This window comes from Acanthaster planci, linkage group LG06 (assembly GCF_054643075.1).
Source record: "Acanthaster planci isolate LZ-2023a linkage group LG06, COTS_SCS, whole genome shotgun sequence".
NCBI classification, from domain to species: Eukaryota; Metazoa; Echinodermata; class Asteroidea; order Valvatida; family Acanthasteridae; genus Acanthaster; species Acanthaster planci.
The window spans coordinates 4,532,124-4,558,873 of NC_141782.1; the positions used below are offsets into that span (position 1 = coordinate 4,532,124).

General features: G+C 40.6%; 1 protein-coding gene and 1 pseudogene across 4 annotated transcripts in view; one reads left to right on the plus strand and one right to left on the minus strand.

Moving 5' to 3' along the window:
• The first annotated feature begins 14,598 nt into the window (after positions 1-14,598).
• Positions 14,599-26,750, plus strand: part of LOC110988993 (putative phospholipid-transporting ATPase IIB) — a 173,221-nt gene continuing 161,069 nt past the window's right edge. For 2 of the 4 annotated variants that reach the window (XM_022253026.2, XM_087138273.1), the window contains exons 1-3: positions 14,877-14,994; positions 22,216-22,368; positions 22,780-22,930. In XM_022253026.2, coding sequence (XP_022108718.1) covers positions 14,906-14,994; positions 22,216-22,368; positions 22,780-22,930 — 393 coding nt within the window. In that variant the 5' untranslated portion in view covers positions 14,877-14,905. The other 2 variants (XM_022253027.2, XM_022253028.2) reach the window with 2 other exon arrangements.
• On the minus strand, positions 19,768-20,489 carry LOC147798750 (uncharacterized; annotated as a pseudogene).

Genomic DNA, 26,750 nt, shown 5'->3' on the forward strand with positions numbered 1-26,750 from the left:
GTTCAGTTTTAAGTAGTACGCTTTGCTTGAGCACTCTGGACGACCTTATAAGCCCTGGATGAGTATTACAAACCAATACACATCAACAGTCTGAATGACGAGGTGTTACGAGGATGTCAGGTAATATTGAGTACATATTATAGTGATCCGCTTGGTGCTTACTATCAGTGCCTCGTGCTCTCGAACGTATGAAAACTCTAAAACACTATTGGTTAAATGCATTGAAAAGTGCACGCTTTTACCAATCAAAATTATCCATGTTTTCCCAGATATGAGGGCGCTGTTGCTGTGAAGTCAACTAGGGAAGACATGGTTCAGTGCATAGGCATTTCTGTTCAAACCGTGAACCCAGAATTTACTAACTGAAAACATTTCTGAGAGAGGGGTGGCGTTTTTTTTTATTGCTATGCAAACAAACAACAATGAATCAGCAAAGAAGAGAAAATTTGGTCCAGGAAAACCTACAAAAACAAAGAACTTTTCTGTGTACAAACCAATGTAACATTGAGGCTTCTTCCTGTGATGACATTACAGTTTTACACATGAATATGGAAATACCATTAGCATAAAAATCAAAAAGGCATCAAAATACCCTTTGAAATAGTGAAACTAAAGTTGAAAATAAGGTTTGCTGAGGCACAAAGGTGCATTGTACAGGTTTGTAATCAAAAACATTGATTGCAGCTACCCTTTAATTCCCTTCGAGTTTCTGTTTGTTCGTTTGTCGGTGTGTTGGTTTATGTGGTTGCGCAAGCGTGGAACACATAGTATGGACCTCCAGACAAATAGTCCAAGTAATGAAGGTTCATGATTTTGTTATTTGTGCTTCCCTCGTGAAATCATTGAATTAACATTTGTCATCATGTAAGCTTTGCTTGCACGAAAGTTCAACTGGCCCATTTGGTTTGTGTATGCGCATGCGCGTGTTTTTGGCAGCCCAAAAAGGACCCTAGAGGCTTCCCCGTAGGTAGTTTTCAGACGTCTTACAGACATCCTTCGAACGTAGAGACCAGTAGTAGGTAATCATTCCGAAGGAATCCTGCTTTTGGGGGTATTGAGGAAATTAGCATTAGCAATTCCCTACAATGCCGAACTGTCACGTGACATAACTTTGGAAAACTTTCTAGAATGGATTAACACTCTCTCTTGAGTCACGTAACACAACTTTCTGACGTATTTACTTGCTTTTTTGGAAATACTTGCATCTCTGTAAGTAGAAAAAAGCAATTGCGCATCCGCAGAGCTAAACAACCACCAAACCCAGAGGCCAGCTAGCTATACCGGTCCCTATTTAATAGGGACGTGGACCAGTCCAAAAGGGCACAGGCTTTCCCACGTTTCTTGACAAGAAGCGTTATGCTACTTTTTGGAGTTGGAGGGGAGAATCCCGTACACTTATCTTTCTTGTCGAAAAAGGTGAATTAAGATGAAACACCCCGATTTTTTAGGCAGGATGTCAAACGTTTAATTTCCCCAAAGTTATGCTTTGTCAGAAAAACTATGTATGAGTATGGACTCAGGCAAGCAACACCTTTTTTGTAAAACCCCTCGATGTTTTCCACATTTTTCCGAACTAGGAAGATGTTTGTGAATGTGACATGCTCTAAGTGTCTGATTTTATTCAGTCATTAGCATGCAGGAAACTGATAGGCTTTTATGTTTAGTTGTCAGAGTGAAATTGACGACATCATACGTTATAGTCTATTGCGCTATTACCAGAATTGCATATCGCGTGTGCATCCACTTGACTGCGTTGTAAAGTTGCGTTTAATAAATGGTACCACAGGTCTTTCACACTGCGAGGGTATGATTTTTCTTTTAGTTATTTTGCCAAATGGATTCAAATGTGCCTCCGGCACTCTCAAACTTAAAGCCGATCATGCAACAGTCAATCACCGAATCAGTCATGGGTGACGACAACTCTAAAACAAGCATATTATGATGACGCGGGTGTAAAATTGATCTCTGACTCAAACCAAACGCATGTTGTTCTTCAATATTTAGTTCGGTTCCCAAAATGCAAAAATTGGAGTAGTGAATGCCTGTATATGATAGCAACAAATGGCTACGGCGAGAATTCATGGAGTCTATTCCAGCTTACAAATGAGAGCTGAGAGCGGGTCCGGTTATAAATGAGTGAGTTATAAATGCCGGTATGAGTAACATAACGAAAAATGTGTATTTAGTTCCAACGAAGAAAGTTACACCGTGATAAACGCACGTTTTGTGATGACGAAAGTGTAGCCCTTTCAGAAACCAAATTACCACACCAACCCCAACCCAAAGTTAAGGAATTTTGTCTTTGAATTCATCTGGAAAAGACGTCATCGAAAGAGACCGTTTTCGAAAGATACACGCATATGTAATATGCAAAGTGGGGGAAGAAAAGGGTTGAAGGCCACACGCGCACACCCTGCATACCGGGGGGGGAGATATCTACTTTATACCGGTACCATTATAGCCTACACGCAGTTGTATTTTCTACAGTAAACAGTGACGTGTAGGCCTACTCTGATTATAACGTTACATCACTACTTCAGGAAAACCCCGAACTCTTCTTCCCCCCCTATAAATACGCATATACATGTATAGGTCTAGGAACAGAAGGAGTTAACAGACTACTGCATCAGTAAGTTACGTACAGGAAATTAATCTTTATTAATTAGAACTTAGTCCTGTATGTTATTTCTTGCACTTAAAGAAAAAATTCGAAAAGTGTGGTTTATTTGATGATAATGTTCAAAATCATAATAAATTTACATCCCTTTCTAGTAATATTCTCCGGGCGCTTTACAATGCAAAAAAAATACACAAAACAAATACAATTAAAGCTACAGAATACAAATGCTAATACTGAAGTCAAAGTTGTAATAAGTCACTAATTTTGTGACTCGAGTTGAGTCGAGTCCCTGTAAAGTAGTTAGTAAAGTCGAGTCATTGCAACGTAGTGACTCGAGTCGAGTCAGCTGGCAAAACGTATTGTCGAATTGCTTAAAAAAATTTAGCTCGAGTCAATTCCAGTCACAAATATTTGAACACAAAAGTTACACAAAAAGATTCAATTTTAAATCAATTTTATTAATACTCGAACGACTACGTGAGAAGGGCCAGAGCCAGAACCAAAACAAAATTCGAAAAAGAAAAAACATAGACAAATCATCAAGGGCTTACAGTTCCTTCGTCTGAACCCTGATTTAAACTCAGAGGTTTACAATTTTAGTTTTCAATAATATTCTACTGCGGCTGTAAACGTTGGTTTTGAAAATCACACGGAGAAAAACACCTGGAAAATTGCACTTTCTTTTGTTTTAAAAGTGATATGGCCCACAGTTGAAAACTGTCTGAATGGGCAATTAATATCTGAACACCCGGGAAGGTTTTGAACACTACATTTTCCCCAAACAGGAAGACGTGATTGTGCAGGATTTGTTGGAGTCACAGACATTCCCAGCCTTGATGTCGTCCATCCCCGTGGAGTGTCTGAATGCATCTTCGTAAACAGAAACGCCCAAAACCCTTAATTCGATTGAGCATTTTAACAGCGTATCTGACCTATCCGGAAGACCTGTTAGATTGCTCCCATGTCGTTCCAGGGTTGATGATGATTGACACCGGGCCAGCTTTGTTCCGCTAATTGTATTGTTGCTGTTGAAACCTCAGTAACTGCAGGGGACATTCTCGGGCCAAATTCTCTATTTCCCGCAATATACCGTACAGCGAGCCGGTAATGCCAATAGATGTCCATGGCTATTCTTGTCACTCGTACAAGCAAGAAATTAACGATTCCCGCTGAAATTCCATACACCGTGTGCGACCAATCCATATATAAGTTAACTCACGGAATTCCCCTCAGTTCTTCGTATCGGTAGATCTGGATTTATGTAGATGACCAACCTACGTTTCAGTTGAAAGGGAGTGGTCGTCTAAAGACCATCATTACTCTATTGTGCACGTTTGTATGCTACTTTATCGTCACACAGTAACAACGAAGAAGGTATAAATGATGACCACTCGGTCACTGCCCTTTGTAACCTGTTTTTGACATGTGCATGCTGACAAAACATCACTGCTTATTTTTTTTATCCTGCATACTTGCATGATTCCTCAAACCATTTGCTTGGATTTATGCAATCTGGGAGAATTACGCGTTTCGCTTGAATTTATTGTTGACTCCGCGGATTCCAAATATGGCACTGCAAATGGAAATAAATGGAACATCATTTGGTTTTATTCCTTGAGAATATGACATCCTGTTACATGAACTTTCGAAAGAGGTCATGATATGGTCCAACGCAGCACGCTATAGCCTGTATACTAGTAGTATAAAGTTAAATAAGATTAAATAAAAGCCGTAAACTCAGTACCGCGTGATAAAAAATTGACCCTATATAACTACCTAGAATGTGTCCGATTTCATGATCGTACTGGCAGAAAGAATGATCTCAAATCACCATTGTTTAATACTGGTATATCTCCGAGGATAAATTGGCATGATCAATTTCTCGAGTTTTCAGAAACAAGTTTCCTTGAAAAGGACTGGATGAAATTATTTTGAGAGATAATATATAGTTGCGGTTCAAAATCGAAATAAAATTCGTCGATTTTACTTCCGTGTTGTTTTGGGAGTACACAGTAGGCTTTGTATTGGCGGGCGAGATTTGAAGGTCAGAACTTCATCGAATGATTTTGAGTGTTGCGTTTCTTTACCAAGAAAGTATGCCAGTGAAAGTTGATTAGCATATAAATAGGATCTACAGTCTAACTTCTTGCTGTCTAAATTTAAATAAAAAAAAAACAGGAATTATATATATGACACTTGAAAGGACCCCTTCAGTATTAGGTATGGTGTACTATTTACGACACACATTTCTACCTATTCCTAGGCGACGCAACGGCACGACGGCTCCCTGGTATCGTACCGTCGCGTCGCGACGTTGCTCCGTTGTCATTACGTTTGTATACACACAAATCGTCGCGTCGCGCGTCACGTCGTGCAGTGCAGTCGCCCGTCGCGTCTTATGACCTTTCCATTTCTCTGATTAAACGTCGCTCCTTCTCTCGACCCTTCGCATGACACCGCCGTACGTCACGTCGAGCGTCGCGTCGTGCATTGCGTCGGGTTTCAGGCGACGTTAGGCAAAAGAATATGAAGACAGCACGACGCGACGGGCGACGTCGCCTAGGAATAGGCAGAAATGCGTGTCGTAAATAGTACATCATAGTTAGGCCTTATTCAATAAACTTGTGTGGATGTAAAGTGACCGTCTACGTGCGTACATCATCACTGCACACATACATGACGACCATTCAAAGTGCAGCTGAACGTATTTTGGTAAGGGACAAAAGGGACGCCCGTGTTTGTTTTTCTTGCCAATCCACCTGAGCGGCCAAAGATTCCGTTTTGTTTTCATCCCTTTGTCCCTTTCTGTTTTCTTGACTGTCAATCACAGGTGCACAGGTTGCATGAGGCGGGCAACCTCGCACCTCCACGGCAACCTCGTTAGCGTTTATGGAACCTTGTGTAAAAGCAAATACGAAGGCCATAACGTGCACAGACCATTGCAAGAATGTTATCCACAAACGATGGTTGAATAAGCAAATGTTTGAAGTAACTTCCTTTCCCGATTCACGACAGCTTATCCCTTTGCTGACAGATTTACAGCAAATCATTAAATCGTGACTGTCAAGATTTTGATCTCAAAATATTATAAACATAGGCCCTTTTCAACTCTGAAGTACGCAGACAAGCGCGCTATGCATATATATTTTAAAAACGAGTACAGTATGTGCAGAACAACTGATCATCGAATCAAGGTTTGTTTCTGTCGCTTCCTATTGGAAGCTACCATTGAACCACGTGTTGCAGTACTTTTGACACCGATTCAATGGCACCAAAAAACCATGCTTAACTAAGGGGCTTCCCCTCCTTTACCCTAACCAACGCTAAATGAAATAATAACGACACTATCGATCGGGAACAGTGCTTCCGAGATATCCTTTCATGTTTACATTATTATGACTCTCAGAAGGATAATACATGAAATATGCAAATAATTCAAAACAGAAACGTCCACCTCAACAAACCCAACGACTGCTAATGCCAAAACAACATGTTGTTCACTTTCAGACCTTCTTTCCCATTGGCCGTCTCTTATCAGAAAATCAGAGACAAGAGAAGAAAGACATCATTCCAGGACTTTCTAGTGGCTGTTTTGATCATCAACCGACATTAGTGTAACCCCAAACGATTTTGTTAAACGTGCAGTAAGACGCTTGGAACTGCATGGTTGCAAAAAAGTTGCAAAGCACCCGATAAAGTTGCCTATTGCCAAATTTGCTTCTTTCCACTCGTATACATCAGTCTCCAAGCCATCATCTTACCAACCATTAATTAGATTGCTATTGTGCTGGTGGCAACATCCTTCACATTTGTCCTTCTTGGTGTCTCTGAGTGGGGTTCCATCCTTCTGGCCTATCCATTCAGTCCAATTAATTAACCGTCTCAACGGTGATGTGCCACAAACAAGCCACCCAGACTGGAGGTAAGTGACCGACTGGTCGGACGCTGGCAGCTGCCTCTACAATCGGTTTGCTCGGAATAATCAAGACCTACCATTCATTAAAAGCTGAGGTTGCAGATATGTAAAAAAAAATAATAATAAATTCAATAGGATACCCTCACTTTAGGATCAAATCAGGAAAAATCCATCACTTCAGGTTTTCAGATTCACATCATGCTTATTCACCATGTTAGGTTTTGTTCAGTCTTTTCTTTGTTGGGTAATCCAATGACTTGTGGGCAAAATTTGTTATCCAAAGATGATTTTAAAAAAATGCATACCATCAATTACAAAATAGAGCACTTTTGGGGGGGCTGAGCTTCACTCCACTTTCACTGAAATACAAGGAGGAAGTCCTGTCCACATCTCAATCCGCTCTTTTTACAAAGCATCCGAATCATGGGCAACGAAACGCTGATGTTTTGAAGCATTTTAGGGAAAACAAGTCGTGATTCAGTCAGTGTGGGTTATTTGATCACCAACCCCACCGATGTTGCTCATTTAGGTCTTATCAATCTGTTCAGCAGGGAGTCCAGAAAAAAATATTGCATTCGTTGTGGTCTGTCTGTTAAAAGAGAATGGTCGCGTTAAAGTTTTCATTCAGGTATTTTTAGCACTACACTGTTATTGTCAGCTAAAGCGTTTGGGGGGAAACAACCAATTGTATCTAGTACGTGAACCGCGCATTATATGAGTTTTTATTCCATTCATACTGAGGGCTTGTGTTTTAGCCATTTTCTTTTTAAAATAAGGATTAGACAGATCACGTGCAAAACAGAAAGGTAAAAAACTAGCCCTACTATGTACCTCATAAGGCTGTTGAATAAAGCTAAATAATTTCTTTTTTTTTTGCTTTGCTCAGGAAATATGGGTTCTTATACAGGAAAGGAATTTGTATTTTTTTCTTTTTTTACTGCATGTCTTAATAGTTTAACAAGTTCATGTCACTAAATGTACATCTTTTTATCAATTCTTGGCATTTTGTAAGACCATGTGCAATTCAGCCTTTTAGGCTGTTATGATTTTAATAAGACACCTTAATGCTAATAATAATGGTGATGTAGTATATCGGAAGCAGATGGATATCACGCAACAGCGCCCTCACATAGACGGGTATCATTAACATTGTTTGCTTTATAATGGTCAGATGCGGTCTACCCTTTGTCAATACGAATAAAAGTATGCTGGTATTTCGCTGACGTAGTATGTCAGAGGTATACCGACACTCCAAGCAAGCCTGTCCAGAGGCATTTTTTTCCTGAACCATATAATCACTATGGTGCACTATTTAAGACAAACATTTCTCTCTCTCTTTAGTCTCCATCCAGGCGATGCAATTACACGACGCAACAGCACGACGGCTCCCTTGCGTCGTGCCGTCGGGTCGCACCGTCGCCTTCTTGCCATTACGTTTGTACACACACGACGCGTCACGTTAGGATTTCAAAAAGTGGGGGAACAAAATTAATTCTATTACATAATTATTAGAAAGATCAAAATTAGAGCAGGAAAAGCTAAAAGTTGTGGCTCATGTTATTTATTTCCTGGACACAATGCTCATGACGCTCTTTCTAATTACATTTGATTAATTAAAAAACAAACCTTTTCTTCAACAACTCACTCTTCGTGAAAACACAAAGTTAGAAAGCATGCATGAAAAAGAACAACAGAAACAAGACCTGCTATCTATTCGCTCTTTGTACGCTGCCGCCATGGGCATGCAGAGCCTCGATCTGGCAGCTTTTTCCGTGTATGTTGCCCAGTAGCTTTGGGCATGCTGTGTTAGTTCTTCTACCATCTGTACTATACGATTGGACAATATTTTAAAAGCTGTCAGTTCGAGGCTCTGCATGCCCATGGTGGCAGCGTACAAAGAGCGAATAGCATGTAATGGGTGCAGTTCACTAATTCAAGTTAGAATTTCTGGTCAGCTCATTAGCATTAAAAATCCCCCCAGCATCTTCTGAAAAAAGGAGATTGTTTGGCCCCCAAGAGGGTGAGATTGTGTAAATTGTTGCCAGGATGAACTGCCTGGGTCTTTGAGCTATCATATGAGAGCAGGATGGCTAAAAACTACGCTTGAAAAATGGTCCTAAAAAGTTGAGGGTTGCCACTTGAAAAATTGCTGCAATCAGACTCCGGAAAAATCACTTTTCCAGGGGTGGTGGTTTTGTTTTGTGGGAATAATTAAAAATGTAATTGTTTAATCCACAAAAAACTGATAATAAATTGAAAGATTAGGGACCAGACAATAATTTTATTTGCGTTTCAACAATCTCAGGGATGTTTGTGTGCATGTTATCGGACCCTGAACAGTACATTTTACACTGTTTTCAATGGGGCTTGAATTAGTAGACTGTACCCTACTTTGCTAGTACGGGGCTGGAAATAGTGTTTATAGGGGGCGCCTCCACTGTTTTCTTTCATTTCCGTCCCCGATACTTGGATAGTAGTCGTGTCGTGCATCGCGTCGCCTGAAGCACGACGCGACGCACAACACGACGCACGACGCGACACGTCGTGTTCTCAAGTTGCCCTTTGCTTCATGGTGTTTACAAAGGGCGCCTTTGCTGTTCTCTTTCATCTTACTTCCCCTGGCCCGTGCTTGCACAGTACATGCCAAAGGTACCAGGCCTTAATTCTGTTGTTCTTTTTCGTGGATTCTTTCTAACTTTGTGTTTTCATTTTTTTAGATCAAATGTAATCAGAAAGAGCTTCGCGACTAATTAGCATTATTTTCTTCAGGAAATATATAACATTAACGTCAGCCACAACAATGTTTTGGCTTTTCCTGATCTAATTCTGAATTTTCTAATAATTATTGTAAATCCATTCTAAGATACAATACATCAATAATTATTATGTGCCTGCAAAAATGCAACATGCAGATCTGATGAGAAATTAAGCGCGAGGCCAAACAGAGAGGAAGAAAAGACACCGTCACAGTGGTAGTAGGATCTACAGTGTTTTATTAAGAAACACGCCGGCGGACTAATATCATCGAAAGTGTGGTGCTGATGAAGTTAACAAGGAAGACTAAACTGAAGGAAGACGGAAGACTGAATATTCTGAGGGTAATAATATAGTGCAGGCTGGATGGTAACTACCTAAGCCCGTGGTCAAACGTGTGGTCGTACAACTGTAGACAAATTGTTTGGAGGAGTGGGAGAACTACTTGGAAACCGCTGGCATTGACCACAGAGAAATATTTATAAGGTGACAAATCTACCACAAATGGGAACTTCATCAACGGTCTTAAAAAGAAATTGGACGGATATTCGAACAAGGATCAGCCGGGTAAATTAAAAAGTGACGAATTCTGGGCTTACACTTGTTATGTGAGAGCACCTACATAGGCAGATTTTCTTATTGTTCGTTTTCATTTTTTTCAATAAAATATCACAAAAACTAATTCAATTTGATGAATGAATGAAACAACCCCCCTAAAAAAATCAACTCCTGCGGCTCATGTCATGTATTTTGCAAGCGCGATGGACGGAAATGAGAGAAAACAAAAGAAACCATTGGCTGGAAAATTAAGGAGTGACGAATTCCGAGCTTGCGGTTTCTACTTATTTTGAGAAAGAAGTTCCTGCATATTCGGAATTTCTTTTCCTCTTTTATCATTTTTTCAATAAAATATGACAGAAATTAATCCCAATTAATGAATCGATGAGTTAAAAACAATGAAAAATCAACATCAAAGAGCGAATTGCATGTACTTTGTAAGAAAAGTTAACAGAAATGAAAGAAACAGTAAGGGCGCCCTCTATAAACACCACAAAGTAAAGGGCGACAGCACACGACGCGTCGCGTCGTGCCGTCGCCCGTCGCGTCGTGCTGTCTCAGGTATTTCCCATGTTTCATTTTTTCCGCCTAAACGTCACCCCTTCCGTCGCCCGTCGCGTCGTGCCGTCGTGCGACGCGTCGTACGTCTTGTCGTGCATCGCGTCGCCTTTTACGTCACCTGAAGCACGACGCGACACACGACGCGACGCACGACACGACGCACGACGCAACGCGTGCTGTCGCCCTTTGCTTCATGGTGTTTATAGAGGGCGCTTTTACTGTTTTCTTTCATTTCTGTCCCCCGTGCTTGCAAAGTACATGCTATTTACTCTTTGATGTTGATTTGTTCTTGTTTTTATTTCATCCATTCCTCGATTAGGATTAATTTCTGTCATGTTTTATTAAGAAAAAGAAAAAAGAGCAAAAAGGAAATCGGCATATGTAGGAACTGCTCTCTCATAATAAGTGGAAGCCCAGAATTCGTCACTCTTTAAATCCAGCCAATGATTTCTTTTTAATACCATCGATGCACTTCCCATTTGTGGTAGATTCGTAATCTTATAGATACCGGTATTTCTCCGTGGTCCATCCCGGTAATTTCTAAGTAGTACTCCCAATTCCCCAGACAATTTGTCTACAAATGTATGACTGCAAGTTTGACCACTGGTTTAGGAAGTTACCACCGAGCCTGCTCTATAATACCCTCAGTATAATTTCTCCTCTGATCCGCATCTTACATTAGCAAGCACGTTATAATGATTGATGTATTGTATCTTAGAATAGATTTAGAAAATATTGCAGCAGACATAATATGAGAATCATGACACCTGCTTACATTATTTCTTTGTTTACTAGTTTACGCCTTTTATTATCAGCTAACCAGTGAGAATTAATTCTTTTCCGGCTAATATAGTGAAAAGATTTTGCACGGTTTACGAAAATACAAATACCCTCACGTTAGACAAAGCATCTTTTTAATAATGAGAAAAAAACAGGGATTCTATTTAACAGAAAAATTATGAATTAGCAGTGAAAATAAATAAAGGGCCTAGCTTGAAGACGGTCTATTGCTGAAGTTGGAGACGGCCTGGCTTGTCTTGACTTTGCAAGTAGCTGTAGAGTTTGCAGTAGAAAGGCTTGCAATAAAAAGAGCTTGAATGGATGGCGAAGATGTGTTGGGCTATATCATGTTTAGGGTTCAAGTGCACAGTCTTTCCTTCCCCTCGACTAAATCAGGTTTCGGAACGGAATTCATGTGGCTCTGGTCCAGGCCACCCCCTGTCCAGCAACGTATGCATGTGTGGTTCAGTAGGCTTACACTGGTAATGTTTTTGCCTAGAGCAGGACAGGGACGAATTTGTAAGTATGGAAGGTTCGATGGAAGGAGAAATCACAGAGAGACTACGGAACAGTCTCTGTTCAGTCCAGTAGTCAAGTGAAGTGTGGAAGGTCACTAGCTAGGGAAGTTATCAGCTCCTTCTCAAGGACTCTTGTGGCTGGTTGCAAGTTCTGCCACCAACTGCCCACACGCGCTGCCAAGCAACCTGCACAAATTGTATGACCTAATTCTGGGGGAGTTAGGATTTCAAAAAGTAGGGCAACAAAATTAATTCTATTACAAAATTATTAAGAGGATCAAAATTAGAGCAGGAAAAGTTAAAACAAAGTTGTGGCTCATATTATTTATTTCCTGGAGACAAGGCTGATAGTTGGTCGTGACGCTCTTTCTAATTACATATAATTAAAAAAACCCAACAAACAAACAAACAAACCTTTTTTTCCACAACTCACTTTTAATGAAAACACAAAGTTAGAAAGCATGCGTGAAAAAGAACAACAGAAACAAGACCTGCTACCTATGCGCTCTTTGTACGCTACCGCCATGGGCATGCAGAGCCTCGTTTCCTTGGGGGTATTTCTCTCCAAAAGGGCCCCTTTTTGCGGACCTATTTCAGATAGAGGCGGGCGGCTACATTCAGAGCTGATTGCACAGTTTTACTACTTTTGGGGGGTATCTTCGGGGAAAGGTGAATAAATAAAATTCACGTGGCTAACCCCCATAAAATTGAAACGATCGTCTGGCCACAGTCTTGAATTTCCAATGAAAAAACGCGGCTCTATTTCGGTCTGATTTTACACTGTTCTCTATGGGCGCACGCGTATTTGGTGTAGCACAACCATTGAGCTCTATTATAAAGACTGAATAGGTCATCGCCCATTGTGTGTGTACAAAATGTGCGGCCGTACAATGGCGGCACGGAGGGTAATGTGATGCTGTATGGTGCGCATTTAGTCAAAATTGATGGAAAAAACATTTCTGATGCAAATGTATAATTTCTCGACTTAACAGACCATTTCTCATTAAATAACCCACTCAAAACTGATAATAATTAACCTGTTTTTTTCTGTTTGTTGTGTTTGTTTTTGTTTTTTCTTCATTTTCACACCTCTTGTCTACAGTCTTGCTCAGGCAATGTTGTCACTTTGGGTCGGTTCGATCGTGATTTGTTGAGTGTCTAAACATTAAAGTTCCACAAGACCCACAAGAGGTTTTACATTATAATGTCCAAACTGTCCACGTGTTTTTCCGTCTGGTGTCAAAGAGTTAACACTGAAAAACTTCATCAAGTAAATCAAAAAGCCTTAATTTTAATTTTAAAGAATCACGGGAAACACTGCACTGAAATCCATTCATATACTGAGTAAATTTATTGAAAACTGATAAGTGTAAAAATCTTTTCTGTGAGCCCAAAATGACAGAACTTTGACTGCGAGCCAAACTAATTAAATTTGTGCCACTTTCACCACAGTAGTTATAGCCTAAATCAAATTAAAAAAATTGAGATCCGAACTCGACTAAAGATTTACATTTAGCAACGACTTTCTGAGACAAAAAGGTCAGTGTTAACTGAGACCGAATAATTTTATAATTTAGAAAAAGTTTCTTTCATTTTGTTGATTGAATTTCCTTGTTTGTTACTTAACTCGACGAAAACGTCAGCTCTCTGACCGTCGCTCTATGATCTCTGCCCTGAAGATGGATATTCCGTCACTCATGTCACATCGTCTGTCACACGATTTGGGTTCAATGCGTCTGCAGATCTCACATACACAAATCATGGCTTTCTTCGAGATTTTTCCAATGAAATCTGGGGAAAATAAACGACAAATTAATCATTCAGTTTTTAAAACCACTTTTGCCAATAAATAATATTTATAGCACAAGGCGTGCAGAAACCTTCTGAATGTGCAACTCACATGTCAAAAGCTGCTCCTTCTTCCAAACTTGATTTTACCATCGATCTCTGGCAATTTTCTGCTGCGCACACCTCAACCATTATTCTTTCCAAATTTATCCATTCCGGGGGCAGAATTCCGTTTTTTTCTTGGTAATCTGACGATTGAAGTACAATAACCTCAACAAGCAGTTTTGAAAGTGCACGCAACAAAATTTGCAGTGCTTGTTATTTACCTGTCTGAAAATATGCACACGCGGGACGCGTTTTTGGCGCCATAGCCTATCCAGTTTTTATAATAGAGATCAATGAGTGTAACCTATGCACGCACATTATTTTTTCCAGGACTTGTGACATACGCCCTTTATTGGCCTTAGTAATCACCAGCCATTTTTAGAAACCGGTCAGGCACGACGGCACGATACGACGGACGATGACACGACGCGACAGCACGACGACGGTGCGACGACACGACGCGACGGCAGGACACTACGGCCTAACCCACAATGCATAAAAACCATGCAGTGACAGGCGACGCGACGCTACGACGGCACGACGCGACATCACGACGGCACGATACGACGGCAAGACGGGACGGCACGACGCAAAATCATCAAGAAACAAAACCACGCGACGGCACGACGCGACGGCAAGACGGCACCACACAATGTTTTACACACAGCATAAAATTAAAAGTAATGAGAAAATAGGTGACGCCACGACGCGACAGAGCTGTCGTAACGTCGCGTCATGGCGTCGGGGCGACGGGACGACGCGACGCAGTTTTGGCAGCTATAAAACACCATAGATAACTGTCGTGTAGTTGCGTCGCCTGGAGGGAGGCTAAAGAGAGAGGGAAAAGTTTGTCGTAAGCAGTACACCATACAACAGAGGATGGAAGTTGCAAAGGAGAATTCCGTATGGTTCACGAGCCTAAGTCAAGTAACCGCCGCGCACGGTTGAAACAATAATTTCCACACGTCGAATGCATAATCGAGTGAAACATACGTGATGTGGAAAAGGATCGTAAGTCCGACGTGATTCAAGTCTAATTGTTGGCCTGAAGCGTTAAAATTAAATTGACGTGATGTTTGGCTCTTTTGCATCTTACTCGATATTTTGTTGCTCTATCAGACTCACTATTGTGCTTACAACTTCAAAGTCAGGTAGTTAAAAAACACCAAAACCCCACCAAATCAAGTTGAAGCCTTAACGGACGGAGCCGAATCGAGTATTGGAAAACGGCAATGTCACACTGGGAAATCCCACAATTCCACGTAAGCGGAAGTGATGAACAATTATTATTATACCGTATGTATTATGGCGGATCGTTATTCGTTGAGAATTGTAACAAGTAGCCAACATTCGCGATCCACAAGTAGGACTAACCAGTACACAAAATTAAATAGGTAAGAAATAAAGACTGTATTTGTGAATATTTGTACACAGTTAAGGAGTTATTTTTACAAGGCATGATTCCTCACAATAAAATTATGCTTCCTGTCACTAACTTTAGAGCGAGGACCGGTAGCAAGGACGTGCTTAGCCCAACAAGTAAGTAGGGCTATAGCCTGTTGTAGTGGGTATCTTTTAGTAGGGAGTCCAGCGAAACGGCACCTCTAAATTGCATTCTGAAAGCGTGTAAAAGTGTTTGTTTTCAATCAATGATTTCTGCCCTTTTTGTGCATCAAATTCTATATTTTAAAAAGCAGTTGTGTTGTAAAGAAACTGAAATTTGTGTTGGGGCCTAGGCCTAGATTATTATGTCTGTTTATATATGTCAAATTTTGGGTGTAAAGTAGGCCTATGATGAAAACAATGTAAGATCAGAGCCACTTACTGTACATGTACGTCAACAACTGTCATGACTGTGTGTGGCCATCTTTGTTGTCGTGTGACATAGTCTTGTCTAAGCCTAATAACTCGTGAGACTCAACCAGGTTGGAGCAATGATGTCATCATCTTGTAGAGCTTATAATACTCTTTCATTTGATGTATGACTCAAGGCATTTGACCGAAGTACCAGTAAGCCCTGTTTTGGTTGTGAAGACTACAAAAAGGTAACAAAAAATGTGCATTTTTCTGTTGAAAATCCCCCCAAATCATGTATAAGGAGTTGATGAAACATCTATGAAATGGTGTTCATTTGAAAGCTTGGAATTTCAGGAAGAAAAGGAAGTTGTTTTTTTGTCAAAAAGTAATGTCGAACTGGTGCCGAACAGCCCTTTTGTATTGGGGTGCTGTCGTGCAACTGTGCACATAATGGTGTATGTATGTGCATCAGATTGGTGCATGGCGTACATGTAGCAAGATGCTAATAACAAGCGCATAAACCACACATGCTGTTTCAATCAAATGTTATCAAAAGACCCTATCAAACTGTATTGTATATTAATGCATCTTTAACCAATAAAAATCTACGAACAAATTAAACATGTTAAACACTTCAAAGAGAGATTGTTTATGAACTTACATGTATTCCCATACAAGAATCCTGCCTAAACAAAGTCTGCTACGCTAACCGACGTTATTCTTATAAAATAGCAGAACCATTGGGGGGGTTACTGGTCGTCTGAATCCCCCGATCCAACAAAAATGGAACTGCATTTTTTTTACATCAGCAGGCGGGTTAAAGCCAGGTACCAGTCACAGCCTCCGTTTGGCAGGCATGCAACAGCTCAGATTCCTGTATGTGCATGCACTTTGCAACTCAATGAATGAATTACGTCCACAAAAGTAATGTTGTCTTTCACTTATTTTCCTTGATTTTGCAGTCCATGGTTGGTTGTGAAATTCCAAAACCCCCAGACATCGATAGATAAGGCCATGAAATTACATATAGTTTCTTCAACAAAGTAAACCAAGAATAAATTTGAACCAAATTTTTGGTTGTTTTGTACACAAGTCTATGAACCTAGACATCATTCGTAATGAAATGAAGAGTGGCGTCCAACCTGGGCTAGGACCAGACTCATCATGCTCATGCCTGAGCTGCTGAGACAGAATCATGACAGGCTTCAGCCCAGGACTGGGGACTCCTAGTCTGAGTAACTTGACCCTAAAAATCTCCTTTTTTAAGCATTTGGACATGGTTGGGGGACAGTAGGGAAATTTCTCTTTTCTTCCCAAATTTGAGTAACCCTGTCCTTACCATCATTATTGGAATCTCTAATTCTCACTCAGTCCAAGCCCGGGCAAATTTGACAGTTTGAGGATTGTTGTGGAGGTGAATCTGGAGGATTTTGATTCGGGGTAGGACTAGGAGTTGTTTTGGGTGAAATGAATTAATGGAAGCAAAAGCCTAGTATGGAATTTACATGTACCTGGACCCTAAATGTACCTGTACTATCACTAGGGAGTTTGAGAGAATTACCAGATCATGCAGTTACATCTGCTAGTATGTAAAAACTTGATGACAAAACCCATGGTAAAAATGGTAGGAACAGGTGAACTCATACCATGATGATGGAGTGATGTCATGTTTTCATTTTTAAAAAAATGCCAGTTGTAACTTGACCAAAAAAAAAAAGACGAATTTTAATAAGGAAGGCAACCACCCTCCCCATGGAACTTGCGATAAGCTATGATTTTCGTATGTTGGTGAACTGTCGTATTTCAGAAATTTTACCGATCCATGCATTAGAGCTTCACATTGCTGCGCATGTCCACTAAGACTGGTTCCCATCCCATCTCAGTCCTCCGAATGCATATAGGGACCATGACCAGTCCAATGACGCACAATGGATTGTGTTATTGCCAACCTCGACTTCATGGGCCGTGTGTGCATTCCTTCTCTGGGAATCAACATGGCATGGTAAGATTATGTACCCATGGGAACAAGGTTGCATTGTTGGACTGGTCGCTGTTGTAAATACATGTACGTCTGGAGTACTGCGACGGGACGGGAACCAGTCTTCATTTCAACTGACATGTGGGACAGTCCGAAGCTCATGATGTGCGGATCGTTGGTGAAGAGAGAGGCAGGATCGTCAGTAAAATGTCTGGATTTTGCTAAAATCCCGAAAATTAGCCGGTTACACGGTCCAAAACTCATGAAACATGCGTGTTAAAGAGATATTTAATTTGACAGCATTTTTGGAGAAGATTCAAATGAGAAAATGCAGTTTCAGGCGCAATGAATGCAATGGTCTGTTGTTGGTTTTAAACTGTATTTCTTATAAATGACACATAAAAATACAAATTCCATGTTTTTCCTTTATTTTCTGAAATCCTTGATAAAAATGTAATTAAACCATCAGATAATGGGTGTCCAGCTATACTGTAGGTTTAAGTAATTTGGGGAGGGTATTTGCATTTGTTTTCACTTTCAAGTTTTCAGTCACTCCACTCCAAAATTGTTTGCACAACAGCATGTATGTACATGTAATAGTTACATACTTTGATTGAGGTTAATTAGTCTTTAAATCCATAAAATGTGTCATTTATTGCCTGCAAAGCCTATTTTAGCACGACTGACAGCAAGTACTTGCAGGCTGTTGTTTTGGTGATGGTAGGCTTCAGTTTGGAAACTAATAAAAAGATTCCAGTTTCACTCTATTCAAAGGAATAAACGTAAATGAAACCTAATATACCCTTGCAAGTATCTTTCAAACGCTCATAATTTCAAGCTATGAAGGTGATTTATGTACCAATGAACTTCTCTGAAGCTGCTTTTTCCAAGCATACCAGACTTGTGGTTATTGCTGGAAAAACCTAACATCCATCATTCTCCTTACATCGTCCGACCATGTCCAAATGTTAAAAAGGCAATTTGTAGGGCCCAAGTTACATGTACATGTACGTACTCAGACTAGGGGACTCCTACTTCCAGAATTGTGAGGTTTTCACAGCCATGCACAAACTCCCGTAAACACATTTTGGATGTTTTGATTGTGCTAACTTACCCTTCCATAACAGCCGAACTATTTGTGTAACCAAATTTCATACATACATGTACCTTCTTGGTGAAGTTAGACATCAGATGGCATGGACAGGGAGGTTTATTCACCTTATATCCTTATCGAAATGGTGAAAACTTTGAGCATTTTACCCGTCCACTCTACAGAAAATCAGCAGCATGTACTCTGTAACTGTCAGCTGTGTGATAGCTTGACCAATCGCATCACAGCTCTTATCTTTTCCTTTTCTTGTCCTGTCACCCACAGATGAAAGCCACCTTGAGTGCCAAGAGTCATATTTTCTTAAAAGTCATGTCAATGTTACCATGGTTACTTTGTTTGGAGTTTTTGTTGTTTGAATTTTGGGAAGTAATGTTCGTCAAACTGCCTGCAGTCATTTTTTGTTAGTGATAAAAGCGTGATTTGAGTGACAAATATGACACTTTTGGATACCAAACAATACCAGAACACTGTGATTAAGCTTTCACAGAGTCCAAATAAATGAACGTCTTTCATACCACTGCCTGACATCAGCACGAGTATTGAGAGAGCTTGTATCCTAGGCCGATGGTTCCCTTGAGTGTGCACCTGCAGAACTTGTCAGTGACTTAGAGCCTGGTCTGCATGCTCATGTACATGTACATGTATGTTCTTGTTGCTCCAGTAACTTAGCAGTGGAAGTAAAGAGACGAGATTTTTAGATGTATCAAATTTTGTGATATTTTTATCTGAGAAAAAAGGCCCAATTCGATATGAAAAATACCGGTATATCACAGTTTTGATAATTATCATGATATCGAACAGGCCTACCCGACAAAAAAAAAATGGAATTGGAGTTTTGATATCAGTTCCGATCCTGTGATAAGGACACAAGGTGTAGTTTTGTAAAACAACCTCCCTAGATAAGTTTGCAGGTATGTCTTCTTTGAAAAGCAGATATTAAAAAATCACAAAATATAGAGAGCCTGTTGTTTTGATCCTAGCAGAATCTTTCTCAAAGGCAAAATGACAAGTAGACAGGACGAACAAGCAAGCAGGGAATCAACCAAGCACAGACGAATGCAGGAGGATAAAAGGAAAGGTCAAGAAAGCTTCAGGCTGGATACAGGGTTACAGGGGACAGCATAAAAAGCAAAAGGATGTAAGGTGGGAAGAGACAGTAGTTTCCCTCTTGGGTGTTCAGCCCATGGGATTGTATGGTGCAGAGGCGTTTGATCCAAAGCTTCTCCTTGTTGAAGCGAACAGCACCTTTACAGTGCCCAAGTGATTCTATGCCCTGTAATATCATGTCAGACGTAGAAAGAAAGGTTGAATTGGTGGCCCACAGGGGTATCTAGTCATTTGGTGTAGACCATAGATCAAGGAAGGAGCCGTATGAGTGCCCATAGCTGTGCCATGTACCTGTAGATAGTGTTTGCCCGTGAAGGAGAAATTGTTCTTGGTTAGTTGAAGTCTCATTAGTGTTGCAACATCACTGATGGGGGAGTTGTGTGTCCGCTGTTCACGAGGGCAGCTGGCACGATTACCTTCTTCATTGGGAATGTTAGTATATAGAGACGAAACATCAATGGTCCCAATGATGGCTGTGATGGGAATCTGGTTCTAGATGTTTTCCAGCTTTCTTGGGAAGTCTGGCATATCGTGGATATACTGTCCAATGTATGATGGGATCTGTGGAACAAGGGGTTTGAGAAAAGTTTGAACAAAGATATGTGTTCAGTGGGCAATCCATTCCCAGAAACGATCGGCCTTCCTGGATTTCCTGCCTTGTGGATCTTGGGGAGTACATGTAGGTAAAACATAGCAGTTCTACAGTCAGTGGGGGATAAAAACTTGTGAACTTTCTTAGGTACATGTACATGTAGTTGGTCACATGAACACACATCATCCAATACCCGCTGAATCTGTTTTGACAATGGTCCTGTGGGGTCAGAATCAAGGGGGATATAGTAAGTACAGTTGTTGAGTTGGTGATGGAGTTCATCAGCGTATTGCTGTCGGTCCATAATTACCACAGTTGAACCTTTATCTGCCAGCTTGATGATGATGTCAGTGCGGGAGCACAGCAAGTTGAGTGCTGAATGCTCATCCCCGAGAGATTATCATGGGGACTGTGATGAAAATGATCAGGGTTATTCACTTGTGAATGAACAGCCTGTGCATAGGTCTTAACGGCCAGGACACAATTCTTACGGGGTACACAGGTGCTTTTGACATGAAGGGGCTCCTGGTTGCATGGGGCAGAGTCAAAGAAAAGTTCTCAAAGTCATATCCTGTGGAAGTATTCTGTGAGATCTTTGCTGAGATTGTGTTTGTGAAAAGATTACAGGGCATTGATATTTTAGGCAAATTATCATGTTGTTATGGGGGTAAAACAGCAGCACACATGTACATGTAAGTGACCAATATTCCATTCCCCCGTATATTTTGTATATTACTTGATTCTTAAACCAAGAAATGAGCTTACTGCCCCTACAATGGAAGGGTTGTTAGTACAAAATTATAGAATTGACTAATTATTGTAAAGATCCCATAGATAAGATTGTACTAGGGTAAAAAGTAAACCGCATGGCAATAAGCCTGCGGTTGAAATCATTACAAAATTAACTGGATTCAGTAACTTTTTTTCAACTTAATATTAGAGCTCAGAATTGTCTCAACATATATAATGCACCCCTACAGTTTTACCGGTACATACCGGTACATACAGGTAACCTGTTTACATTTAGTATACATACATACATGTAGGTTTCCTGGCAAAATTTATCTTCATGGTCAAATGCATTGTAGGACAGAAACTGAGAATGCCAAACAATATGATAGAGGCATGTTCTATGTATTGGCTTGTAAAATTTCATACATGTTTATGTACGGTATACAGTAATCTTAAACAACAAATTAGAGATCTGAAATGCATAAAGTCAAGAATAATGATTTTCATTTAATCAAAATGGCAATACTTGCCTTAGATTATCACAGATGATGAAATAAAATGCCTTAACCCTAACTACCCCAAACCTGCCATACTCCAACAGCAGGTTTTGTGAGGTTTTGGCAGGTTTGGTACTGTACCTGAGGAACTTGTTGTTGAATTTTGTGAGACTTGGGATGAAAGGCTCAGGGAGATGGTGTTGGATTCTGTGTGAGTTGGGACACACACAGGTCATTGTGTGCAGTATCTGGCTTGCTGTACCAATTGTTGGACTATGCTTGATTTTGTCAGGTTTGGTACTGTTCAATGCAAGCCATCCTTTTCTGCATAGACCACACCGTATCACTCAAACTCCAACGGGCTCATTCTGTTGGAGTTTATCAGGTTTGGTACAGTGACCTGCGTGTACAAGTACATAGACAAGTACATGAACCTGTTGGATTTTGTGAACTGTTGACCATAGTCTACAATATGCAGAGGCTGTATGCACAATGCATGAAATATTTTGCGACACAATCATCTGCAGCATTTGTTTTAGCATGTGAAGAGGAACAAAAGTCACATGGAAATTCGAGGACTGCTACTGGTATTTTTATACAGATAAATCACATTTTGTTGTGGTGTTCCTTTCACATTGTGCAAATTGTTTTTCTTATTTATGGCACAGATCTTTTTAAAATAGGTAAGGTCCAGTAAAATTCTTCAGTTAAGAGACCTGTTTGGTGCTTTTTTTTTTACAAAATTTGAATTTTGAACCCTACAAAAGGTTGTCATGATTGTTTCTATTTTATTTGCAATAGTCCAGATCTTGAGGAAGAGGGCCCACTGGATGACGTACCACTAATCATGTCTGAAGATGGCATGGATAGTGAAAATGAAAGCTTGACCAGGAAGGGGAAAAAACGAGGGACATTATATGGTTGCTTCAACAATATATATGATGCATGTACAAGGTATAGTACATTGTAATGATTGCCATCAGCAACACGACAGTCTTTTTTAAAAACATATACGTGTACTTGTACTGAGTAGTGTCTTGTTTTTCTCTTTGTATCTGTATTCAGCATGTTCCTTAAGAAATTAGGGTTTGTTAAATATGGTACATGTACTGTTCTAAATTAACTGCCAAAAACATTTTCATTAACACAAATGGACCACATGGGGATGATAATTATTATTGAGTTGGAGCTTGAAATTGGGTGACCAAGCATATTGAAGCCCTAATAAGCTTTCCATAGTGTCAGACAATTGGTAGTAAATGTCTCTTTGGGCACATATTGGATTGAAAACCAGCATTATGTGCCATGAATTTCACAGTACTTAAAAGTGGCAATTTTTGAAATTTGTTTTAAATATTCCAACAGCTGTTTTCATCCATGCAAAAGCTGTCTCTTCAAGGAGAAAGAGCTGAAACCTCGTGAGGTGTGGCTCGGTCGACATGGACCCGAAGAAGAGACTTACCCAGCAAACAAAATCCGCAACCAGAAGTACAACATCTTCACCTTTTGGCCTCTTGTAAGTCATTCTTTTCAAAATGTTTTTACTATGCCATTGCATTGTTTCTGTTATTTTGTGAATTTTGGGAGTGAAGGGGTTTTGATGAGTACCACCCATAATAACAAATAAACATGTTAGTCAAGTAGGTTCCACTGCAGCCCCACCCACTCTACCACCCAACAGCTGGATCGAGGGCTGCACTGACATGCTCGCTGGCACACGTATATATAGTTTGTATATAGTTTTGCTCATGAACATTTTCTAAGATCTTATGTTGTTTCCTAATGTTTCTTTTCCTTTGCAATAAACCACTTAAATGCTGTACCTTTTGGTCTTTCGTTGTCGCAGTGTGATGAGCAGTGCATAGTTAGGGCTTCTTTTCACTCAGGCTTTCTTAGTATGTGGAGTCACCTGACCTTTCCTCTGTGGCCACATGGTCACTGCAGAGTCAGTGATTGGACCATCTGCATGTGGGCTACAATTGGGTCCTCAGTAGCAATCAGGCTGGCTTGAAAGTGCAGGATTGTTGCAGTTAGGGGTTGGTTTGGTTCATGGAGTGTGCTGTAGCTTCAGGATTTCTATTCTTCCTGCTTCATTAGTCAGTCCATGCCAAGCATACACATATGGTGGGATGCTACAATCGTCGCCTTACTCAAGCCAAACAAATCTGCCGATGACTGAAGGAACTGCCAGCCTATCTAACTCCTCCGCATCCCTCACAAGCTTCTCAAATGATGTCAAGCTGTTGGGAATAATTACGCATCACAAAGCTAACCACCACTCTGTCAGGCTATGAATTTGGTAATTGATAGGGCAGGGCCACTTTGACCTTAACTTAAGTAAAATTATAGAGGGCATCACAGCCAGTTGGGAGGGCACCAAGGCCAGATAGAATCAGCACTAGGTGCATGATCAAAAAGATTTGGCAATCAGAATATACATGTACATGTGTACATGTACACCGCATGCACACACACACACCTGCGTACCCACTCCTCGTACACAGACCTCAATATGAATTTTGTACCACACATATGAGCACTGAGAACAGAAAGTCAGGCAACTCTACACGTGAAATCTTTCGCACCTTCTCCTGCTGGAATATGAGTGCACAAATCGAGGCATTCACTTTTGCAGTGAGGGTGTCGCTGCCTGAAGTATCAGCACATTTCAGACCCTTGCTTCTATGTACAAGTGTGCAGCACATACATGTACATTCAATGCATTGACATCAAAGCTGGTGTGCATTGTATGCAACATCGATGCTGTGAGATTTTAAGACAGCCGATCGGGTTGGCATGACATCGAAATACACTTTCAGTGGGTTTGCAAGCATCTGAAACCAAGGATTTTCATATTTTAATAGGCTTATGGATGTTCATGGAAAAGGCACGATGGCCAATATAGGGTAAGGCAAAACCTTGGCCAGTGGGAAGGGCAATGACAACACTGGCCGTCGTGGCTTTCATTTATTTCAAGGCCTGCAGATTGCATTTGCATGCATTTTCAAAACAACTGGAACCCACGTGGTGCATAATATTAATTAATGGGAGAAAAATCTGGTTTATGATCCCTAACAGTTTACAATCCAAAGAAAAAATGGTGATGTTGATAATATATCGGTACTGCAAAAATGAATTAGTATGTTACTGCCGTAATATACATTTACATGTAAGAATTACCCAAGCTTAAAAATTCCATCAATCCAGTTACGATAGTACTATTGAACCATTTCCATTTTGCTTTCAGTTGTTGGTGTACATCAATCAGACAGATGGTGTAAAATGATAGTTACAAGTTTTTTTGCCAAGAATATCAGCATGCTGGCTTTCTCAGGATTAAGCTGTGCTCTTTATCAGTGTTTATGGCATGATGGGGCCAGCTTTACTAAAGAGACGTTCTTATGGCAAGGATGTGGCTTGGATACACAGGTATCGCTTAAAAAATGGCCATCAAAGGGTAGTCCATTTGGTGCTCATGCCACTATTTCAGAAGATCGGCGTCACAGTCAATCATAGGAAGTAATGTGTACAGCAACATCTCCTGGTGGATTCTGGACACATTTGTTTGACGGTTGTGGGGGGTACTGCAAGATTTGGAACTCTTTCCTAGCCACTTTCTTAGGATTTTCCTCTTCTCGGCAGGCGGTTCACTATTGAAGTCCTCCTGTAGAGTCTCCTGATTGGTGTTAGTGGGACACTCTTCGGTGAGAAATTTCTGAACTACATGTACATCCAGTTCAGTCTCACTGGCTCTAGAGGTTCGTTGTGTTTAGTTAAATGGGTCATCGTTGGTAGAGGGAGAAAGAAAGAGTTTTTAAGCTGCCAAGTAAATATTTTCCATGGCCTTTAATACATGTGTAAAACCGATATGGAAACCTTAACCCTAACAGTCCCAGATCCTCCGATTTCAATATGATTTTACATACACCATAGGGGGTAAGATTAAGTCAATTATTTCAGAATTTGGAAGTGCTATGCATGTGAATAGCAGTACTGTATTAGATCTGCAATGCATTGTGGCATATAATGTTGCTAAAACAAGGTACCGATACCCCCAGCATTTGTACTAATACATGTACCGGTACATGTACACTGCCCCGCAAAAAATATAGTGCACCTCGGTTGTATTTTTCAGTTGCTGATTTTTCCATAAAATATCTCAGTTTGTCAATAAATTTACCGACCTGTGTCTTGTGTCATTATTTTAACCCTAACAGTCCCAACTCCTCCCATTTCAATGTGATTTTGCATACACCCTAGGGAGTTAGGGTTAATTAATCAAATAAATTCATATTTCGAAGGGTCTATGTCAGCCCTATGGTTCCATTTAAGAGCGATTTTGCAACAGCGTTTTGCAACCGTGTAAAATTGCCATATTGAAAGACCTCATTCAATATTCATGAAGCTCATTAATATATTATAGTGGCATTTAAACCAATGGCTACAAGATTTGCATGGCGGGAAAATACATTTTCTGAATATTTATGAAGTAAAAGTTGACCCCATTGAAGGCTGTGGAAATTAGGGATTCTGGTGCTTTGTAAAGGGGGGCTATTTTGCACATCAATCCTTTTACTCAAATCTCAGGAATGAACACAGTGGCCACGAAAACCCCCCCCTAACTGACCACCAAAAAGGCATGATCGAAGCTTGGCAGGAGGAAGAAATTTGGAAGCGAGAGATAGCCAGGCATCTTGGCATCGATGACAACACCATCAGGACTAATTTAACCCTAACCCTACATAATACTAGAAATTACTACTTGTAGTAAAATGTAGTATTCAGTCCTGTCGCTTGTAGGAGGACATGACTTTATTGTTCTCAGAAGCCATACAGTACAGTAGATAAGACAATGTATCATACAGTGCTCTGAATCTATGAATGCATGGCTTTATTGTTCTCTTTACAAGTAACAATGGAAGTATCCTAGCCAGAATTAGTAATTTGTAGCACTAGGTCCTTGAGGCTGAGGCTGTTACTAAGTATTTTGTAGTACTGTGTAGTGCAAGCCAAACAATGTGCTTGGTGGTTAGGGTTAAAGAAACTGGTGGAAAGAGGATCCATGGCAAGTCTCCCCAAATCTGGCCGTCCAAGGTCCACCAGTGCATGGGATGACCTATTCCTGGTGTGGACATGCCGCCAAAACCGTTTCCTTACTGCCCCCCCCCGAGCTGTGAACAGAACTCACCCAGACTGGTGTCGACGTCCATCACTCCACCGTGTCTCGTCACCTAGCAGCAGCTGGCTTGAATGGTCGGGTAGCAAGGCACAAGCCCCGCCTTACAGCTACCCACAAAACAAGGTGTCTAGCCTGGGCCCACGAGCATCTAGCGAAT